The sequence below is a fragment of the Arachis duranensis genome, chromosome 9 (assembly GCF_000817695.3).
Source record: "Arachis duranensis cultivar V14167 chromosome 9, aradu.V14167.gnm2.J7QH, whole genome shotgun sequence".
Taxonomy (NCBI): Eukaryota; Viridiplantae; Streptophyta; class Magnoliopsida; order Fabales; family Fabaceae; genus Arachis; species Arachis duranensis.
In genome coordinates, this window is record NC_029780.3 from 2,619,631 (window position 1) to 2,627,738 (window position 8,108).

An 8,108-nucleotide genomic window follows, 5' to 3' on the forward strand; every position below is an offset into this window, starting at 1 on the left:
TTCTGATTCCCTTTGAAGTTTGATCTGTTTATATTCAATTGTTGATGATCGTGGAACAGAAAAAATCCAATGATGCAGAGATGGAGCATTTGCGAGAGGAATACCATCAGAAGGTTGGAACTCTTGAGAGAAAGGTAACTGGGTAATAATTTGTATGACTTTAAATTTATCAAAGTTATAATTTACCTTTTAGCCATAGCTATCAATAAGATATGCTGCAAATGACTGGTTATGATTTATCAAAGCTTTTATTGATTATATATGAATAATCACAGGTGTATGCTCTCACGAAGGAAAGGGATACGCTTCGACGGGAGCAGAATAAAAGAAGTGATGCTGCTGCTCTCTTGAAGGAAAAAGATGAAATAATTACTCAAGTTATGGCAGAAGGTAGGGAAGTTGGACATTTTCAACTTGAATTAATATTTGGAATTCTTCCCTGCTTTGAGTTCATTTTTGAAATAAGTGGCACTGTCTTGTTTGATGGCGTTTGTAAATTTGATCAAGATCAAATTAAATCCAATTAAAATTTGATCTGTTCAGTCTTCTTTTCCTTTTGGGCCTAGTGCCCTCCACTGTAATATATAAATAAAAAAAATCCAATTAAAATTTCCATATGCAATGTATTAAATTTTCTTATCTTGTGTTGACAAATGAATAATATATGAGGCACATTTCTATTGTAGTTACAATTGGATATCTTAGAGGTCCCTTTTTATGTTAGAATGTATCTCATCTCAGGTGAAGAGCTTTCCAGAAAGCAGGCTATTCAAGAATCGACAATCAGGAAATTAAGGGCTCAGGTATGCAACCTACTTGCTGCATTTGTTTTTTCTAAAACTTCATATTTTGTTACTCCTACATCAACTAATCAATGTTTCATTTATTTATTTTTAAAAATATAGATTAGAGAACTTGAGGAGGAGAAGAAAGGTTTGGCTACTAAACTTCAGGTAATTGGACGATGAAATATTTTCTTGAAATTTTTATTACCTTTGTAATGATCTGAATAGGTTTAAGTATCTTCAATAAGCAAGCAATTCTAGAGATACAAATTTCATGCATTATATCTATAGTATAGAACTGATTCCTTGAACTTTACTATTTGAGCTTAGTTCTTCTGGTTTTTCATCCCCTTGCCAAATGTTTCCTCTATGATATAATTAATCTAAATGAAGTCCTGTCTTACTCCATGTAGTTTTTGAACAGCCATAACTTTTATAAAAGATATTTATGATTTATGGGGTGCTACCAGTTCCTTAATTTTTTTTTAGCAAAAATTGTGACAATGCTAATGTCTACCGGTTCTTTAATTGCTGTTAATCCAGGCAGAAGAGAATAAAGTAGAAAGTATCAAAAGGGACAAGATGGCTACTGAGAATTTGTTACAAGAAACAATGGAGAAGCATCAAGCAGAGCTCGCAACACAGAAAGAATATTACAGTAATGCTTTGGCAGCTGCTAAGGAGGCTGAAGCATTAGCAGAGGCACGTGCCAACAATGAAGCAAGAACTGAGCTAGAGAATCGTCTAAGAGAGGCTGAGGAATCAATAAGCAGAAAAGGGGCGATTCACAGATGTAGAATAGACGTGAGTGGATCTAGTGTATTCTTCTGTTCTTTTTTGGTGTTTTTTTTTTTTTTTTTTAAATACCAAGTTGATATCTATCCAGGATCTCGATTTAAGGTTTTTAGCATCTTAATCCATTTTTAGGCAATCTTCAAAGAAGATATGCTCCGCAAAGACATTGAGGATCTTAAAAAGCGCTACCAGGTGTGCTCCCTTGCTTTCTTAATGTGCTTAAATTGTTTAACTTTGATTGCTGCTTTTCCCGGTTTTCTTTATGGTGTAGCATCTTAATTGCTGCCTTTGCAGTATGCGTAATTTGCTTATTGTTTTATCTAGGCAAGTGAAAGACGGTGCGAGGAACTGATTATGCAAGTTCCAGAATCCACAAGGCCACTTTTGAGGCAAATTGAAGCCATGCAGGTAAATAAACAGTTACATATGTGATTCAAGATTTCTTTCTATTCATCATTTGGTTCATTTGCATGCAATCTGTATTTGACTAGAATTCACCATGATAACAGGAAGCAAACTCCAGAAAGGCAGAAGCTTGGGCTGCTGTTGAAAGAAATCTCAGTTCTAGACTTGAGGTCCTTAAAATACTTTCTTGAGTTTAAATGATGAATTATTCCATTTGATATTATTGTTTATTACTTTATCTTTTCCTATTTACTCCACAGGAAGCAGAAGCTAAAGCTGCCGCCACCGAGGAACGTGAGCGTTCGGTGAATGAACGCTTATCTCAAACCTTGTCCCGAATCAATGTTCTTGATGCTCAGGTTCTCTCACTTATTGAGTGAAATTATGTCTATAATGGTGATCTTACATAACTGTGACTTACTTTTGCAATGAACTACAGATTTCATGTCTTAGAGCCGAACAGACTCAGTTAAATAGGACACTTGAAAAGGAGAGACAAAGAGCGGCAGAAAGTAGGCAGGAGTACCTTGCTTCAAAGGAGGATGCCGACACCCAAGAAGGTCGTGTAAGAAGGCTTGAGCTAGAGATCAGGGAACTCAGGCAGAAACACAAGAAAGAGTTACAGGATGCATTGGTGGAAAGAGAATATCTGCAGCAGGAGATAGAGAAAGAAAAGGCAGCTCGGTTGGATCTGGAGAGGACTTCTCGTCTTCATTCTGCTCAATTATCCGATCAAAGAATGACAACAAAGCAAAATTCTGCCTTTGAGAATGGTTTGTTTACTCTACCCTTGTTTACATTGCTGGTCTGTGGTGTTTTTCTATGATACACTTTATTATGTAGGCAACCTGTCTCGGAAAGTCTCTAGGTCAAGCTCGCTGGCAAGCATGGGAGAAAGCTACTTTCTGCAAGCATCATTGGACTCATCTGGGAGTTTCTCCGAGAGGAGAAACTCTGGAGAGGGCATGAGTCCTTACTATATGAGGAGCATGACACCCAGTGCTTTTGAGTCAGCACTTCGTCAGAAAGAGAACGAACTTGCTTCATACATGTCACGATTGGTAATATTCATTGCCTTTGTTCCTTGAATTAATATTTGAAACTAAAGCTTCCACTCCACTTTATTTTCCCTTTTTGTCGTGAACTTGTCATAATGCCCGTTATAGATTAAGCTGTTAAATCCAACAAGTAATCCTGATGGCATTTTTTCAATCTAAACTTTCAGGCATCAATGGAATCTATTCGTGATTCTCTGTCTGAGGAATTGGTCAAAATGACGGAACAGGTGGGTTTGGTTTGAGCTTATTTTTTAGAATCTACTGGCACTGAGCTTATTTTTTAGAATTTACTGGTACTGTTGTTGTTAAGCATGATTTGTGCGCACTCGCTGCAGTGTGAAAAGTTGCGCGCAGAGGCATCTATGTTACCTAGTGTAAGAGCAGAGCTAGATGCACTGAGGAGGAGGCACTCTGCTGCGTTGGAGTTGATGGGCGAACGTGATGAAGAGGTACTTTTTAACTACAGCTTTTGCTTTTCGTTGAAACAAAATTGTTAGACAAATTTCGGCTTTTGCTTTTTAACTACGGCCAATGTTATGGTTGTATAGCAACTTCTCTATTTTTCCTTTTAAATCCTCTTCTGTTTAAAGGGAGTGTGTCACATGAGAGCAATGCCTGCAATTAGAGATGAGAACATGAAATCTGGACCGTATAACTATAACCATGCACTGATGGTCAAGATTGGATACAACAATTGGTGACCACTTTGTTCTCACTGATTTACACAACAGAACTAGGAAAAATAATTAACATGTGCCCTGAAGGAAAATGATGCAAATAGAAAAAAATTTTAAGAAAAAGAAAAGGAAGAGAGGTTTCAAACTTAGTTTTCTATATCTTAGCTGTTATATCTGCTTGTATTTTGACAAAGAAAAGAATTACTACTTTTTATCTAAAAAGTTGAATGTATGTAGCTGGAGGAACTTCGCGCGGATATCGTGGACTTGAAGGAAATGTACAGAGAACAAGTCAACTTACTTGTTAGTAAGGTATATAACATTCATCAGAAATGTAACTGAAATCCTCATTTAACGCTTCATTGATTCTTACAAGTCTAATAGATGTTGTAAAATACTCCTTCCATTTATATTGATGGTTGTTCTGACTTTTTTTAGTATATTCATATGTTGATACACTTGATACAATATATCTAGATTAGTAGATTTATGAATGTAAGTATGTAACAGAAAAGTCAAAATGATTCTTAGTATGGAATGGATGGAATACTTTAGTACAAAATATCACTTCTTTTATTGTGCCATTCTGGAATTCTTACCCTTGCTATTCATGTTTACAGATTCAAAGGATGAGTTCATAAATAGTGGCTAACTGAGCTGAAAGAAAGCTTAGCATGTAGTAGAACTTGTGATCTGAATTGCACAGTTATAGTAAATTGAAGATTAATGCATGCTCTATATCTTGATTCTCTCTTGGTAATAGTTATTCAAAGTCACCCTTGTCAAAAGTGTAACTTGTATTCTTACAAGAAAAGAAATGGGGAATAAAAATAAATGTAATTTTGTATTTTTTTTTATTTGCAGAATTTTGTATAGCTAATCTATTATCAAATTTAAACATGTATCTTCTGGTCGAGATAAATAGATAATTACTATTTTTTAGTGGGAATTGTGTGATTGGAAAATTTTGAATATGATTATACATGTACATATACAATCCTTTGAATATTTTATGATATTATATTCTTTTTCACTTGTGCCTGATAAATAGATTATATAATTCCTTGGTTGTAGTCATTAAATAAATCATGTCATATTGATTATGTTTGTTGGTAGTTATCTTTTTATTAGATCTCTTTTCTTACAATAATGAGAAGATAAAGAATTTTTTTGGGTTACATATTAGTTATCTTAACACAATACCCATTTCATGCAACAAAATGAAGATGCATGTGCAAATGTAAGCAAGCACATGCAAATCTCGGCCAAATTTCCATGCCTCTGCCTCTTAGAATTAGATATATATATATTGGTAGATTTATTACATTAACTATTGGAGAATGAATTTGAACAACAATTATTTTAATTGAAACTAATTCTTCATTTGTGCACTGTACAACTTTCTTTTAGAAGATTCAAATTCCTAAATACCAATAAATCAATCTAAAACCCACATATATGACTATCAGATAGCGATATAGCCAGCGAGTAGCATCACATCTTCGACAATGATATAAATATAAACAAACCTAGAATAATATCAAAATAAATAAGTAAATAAACATATGAATATAATATAAGTATATAAGATATAACGTTCCTTAAGGAGACAAAAGTAAAATCATGTGGAAATCATCGACATTTTATATTTATTTATTTATTTTATTAAATTATTTATTTTGCTTAGTGCAGAATCAATGGGAGGTTTTCCCATAATATGCAAGACTGCGTCCCTTACTGCCACGTGTCTTCGCCTTCAACAGCCATAACAACACCACAAAACACTTCACTCTCACATTTTCTGGTTCAATTCCATTACATCTCTCTCTCGCTGCATTTCAACACGCCATTTTCCACATTCTTTCGCCACACAGCAAATTAAGGTAACCACTTTTCAAGTCTCTTTCTTTACGTGAAGCATGTGATTAGTGCATTTCTTTGTGTGTTTTTCAACTTTCAGTGTTCTCTGTGATCGTGGTGAGAGAAGAAGCTTCTTGATCTTTTATGCGATTTTATTATTTTATAAAAAAAGAAAGTAAAAAAAAAAAAGAACCGTTTTGAACTGAATCATCGATAGTGGAGTTTCAGTTCCTTCCTATTTTCTTGGAAGTAACAATGTGCATCGAGAATAAATCTTAAAGAGCGCCGTGTGAACAGAAAAAATGAAGTTCTGGAGTTGTTAGATCTGAGAAAAACTTTGCAATTTTTTTTTAGTTAATTTTGCTGTGTTGTTTTTGTTAACTACTAGTGAGTCTCTTCGATTGCTGTTTCTTGTTCTTGTGATACTGATCATTGCTGAAGCCTTAGAAAAATTTATGTAACTTTGTTGTTTTGATTGATCCCTTGTGGTAGTTGATGTTGCCATGCTGCTATTGCAATGATGAGTTTTTTTATTGATGTTTCTTAATCTGGTGATGCAGAAGCCTGTGTAGAGTTTACTCCCTTTGCTAGGTTTCTGGAAAAGATTTTAATTGTTTCGCTATGCGGGGACGGCAGCGAGTTGCATCCAGAGATTACATAATTGGGCATGGAAAAGAAGAAAATTCAGGTACCTTGCTGCTTTTGTTATCTTCTTCATGTATTCATACTTTGTTGAATTTCTGAGCATTCCAATCACCCTGTTCATTTAGAAAACTTGGGTTTATTGATTTTATACTTAAGTGCTCCCACAAATTATCAGAGAGAAAGATATTTCCATATAATATATGATTTAAACACAGAGTGGCAAAATGGAAATGGGTACTTTAAAATGGATAATATTTATTATTCAGAAACTCCAGTAAACTATCTTCATAACATCATATTATGTCTATATATGTGTGCTCATGACGCCCTTGATGGAACATTACTCCCGTCTTTTTTGAGTATATAGTGATGATTATTTATGTCTACGAATGTCTATTTTTTTAGTAGCATGTGTTTAAAAATTGTGCTCACATTTTGATGATCCATTCCGTTTACAAGCTTGCAAATTTTTAATTTGAGACGGAAAGATTGTTGTGCATATACATACAGTAATTAACATCGGAAGATATTATAATCATGGCTTATGTACTTAATAAAGTTAAAAGGTCAGAAAACAATTAGCTTCTATCTCATTTTCTTCATGTATTTTCCATTTGAAATTATTATAGCTCCTGTGGAGAAATTGGCTTCTAATGATATCACTAACATAAAAAGTTTTATTTCAAGCTTCAGTGCGTTTACCGAACGCAAAACCTTGGCGGCGATCTTTGCGGCATGTTGTAGTGGCTTCTCTATCTTCATTCTTATATGGCTACCATATTGGGTATGCTCTTCTATATTGAAGCTTGAATAAGCTTTATTTCTCTGATGTTTGTGAAATTATTTAATTACCTTGTTGCTATATTGGTTATGCAGAGTAGTCAATGAAACCTTAGAGAGCATTTCTGAAGATCTTGACTTTAGTGGGAATACAATGGCTGAAGGTACTTCCTTGTATTTGTCTGATTAATATTAATGCTCACTCTCATGTTCTGAATCTAAATATTTCTCTATTTTATTTGCTTTTTATGTTGATGAAGGTCTTGTAGTAAGTACCTGTTTAGGAGGTGCTTTTGTTGGGTCTCTGTTTAGTGGTTGGATCGCAGATGGGGTTGGGCGTAAAAGAAGTTTCCAGTTGTGTGCATTGCCTATGATAATTGGAGCAGGAATAAGGTATCTACAACATAAGTGCAAATTAATTGCAAATTAGTTTTTATCTTTCACCATTTCCATCACTTTACAATCTTATGCAATTAAGATTTAAATTTTATTCTGCAAAGGAACTACCAACAGTTATGCTGTTAACCAACAATATATATACTCTCAAAATATTGTGATAAAATTATGGGAGCCACTTTCTCGCGCTTTCTTTGTTTTATAGTTACACATATGTTATCTTGTAAACTGTTTTCTAATTTTGATGACAAAATGATAAACTTATTATTATTCACAATTTATGCAGTGCAACAGCAAACAGCCTGTGGGGCATGCTTTTGGGAAGGTTATTTGTTGGTACCGGAATGGGACTTGGCCCACCTGTTGCTGCTCTTTATGTGGCTGAGGTATATTGTTTGATATTGTTGTGTATGTTATGATATCGCAATATTACTCAATGGATATCTCTTTGCTTATCTTATAAAAAACAAATTTAAAATCCATTTGCATTTGTAGGTATCACCTCCAGCTGTGCGGGGTACTTTTGGGGCTTTAACTCAGATTGCAACATGTCTTGGACTTATGGGTTCTTTCTTTATAGGAATCCCAGCCAAGGAAATAGTGGGTTGGTATGAAATGATATTATAGTTTGATTTAGCAAAACATATATTTATGGTAGTGTTATCTATCACCCAATTTCACAGTTGCATTTCATATGGAAATTAATG

General features: G+C 34.3%; 2 protein-coding genes across 2 annotated transcripts in view; both read left to right on the forward strand.

Moving 5' to 3' along the window:
- Positions 1-4,669, forward strand: part of LOC107464003 (golgin candidate 5) — an 8,738-nt gene extending 4,069 nt beyond the window's left edge. The window contains exons 5-19 of the mRNA XM_016082902.3: positions 60-134; positions 276-390; positions 742-803; positions 906-953; positions 1,329-1,604; positions 1,713-1,772; positions 1,905-1,988; positions 2,090-2,155; positions 2,246-2,344; positions 2,425-2,758; positions 2,829-3,046; positions 3,211-3,270; positions 3,379-3,492; positions 3,958-4,032; positions 4,341-4,669. Coding sequence (XP_015938388.1) covers positions 60-134; positions 276-390; positions 742-803; positions 906-953; positions 1,329-1,604; positions 1,713-1,772; positions 1,905-1,988; positions 2,090-2,155; positions 2,246-2,344; positions 2,425-2,758; positions 2,829-3,046; positions 3,211-3,270; positions 3,379-3,492; positions 3,958-4,032; positions 4,341-4,361 — 1,707 coding nt within the window. The 3' untranslated portion in view covers positions 4,362-4,669. The remainder of the gene's footprint in view (positions 1-59; positions 135-275; positions 391-741; positions 804-905; positions 954-1,328; positions 1,605-1,712; positions 1,773-1,904; positions 1,989-2,089; positions 2,156-2,245; positions 2,345-2,424; positions 2,759-2,828; positions 3,047-3,210; positions 3,271-3,378; positions 3,493-3,957; positions 4,033-4,340) is intronic.
- A 749-nt stretch (positions 4,670-5,418) lies between these two features.
- Positions 5,419-8,108, forward strand: part of LOC107464004 (probable plastidic glucose transporter 3) — a 5,347-nt gene continuing 2,657 nt past the window's right edge. Inside the window, exons 1-8 of the mRNA XM_052253741.1 lie at positions 5,419-5,603; positions 6,141-6,268; positions 6,913-7,009; positions 7,102-7,169; positions 7,266-7,398; positions 7,688-7,787; positions 7,897-8,027; positions 8,060-8,105. Coding sequence (XP_052109701.1) covers positions 6,202-6,268; positions 6,913-7,009; positions 7,102-7,169; positions 7,266-7,398; positions 7,688-7,787; positions 7,897-8,027; positions 8,060-8,105 — 642 coding nt within the window. The 5' untranslated portion in view covers positions 5,419-5,603; positions 6,141-6,201. The remainder of the gene's footprint in view (positions 5,604-6,140; positions 6,269-6,912; positions 7,010-7,101; positions 7,170-7,265; positions 7,399-7,687; positions 7,788-7,896; positions 8,028-8,059; positions 8,106-8,108) is intronic.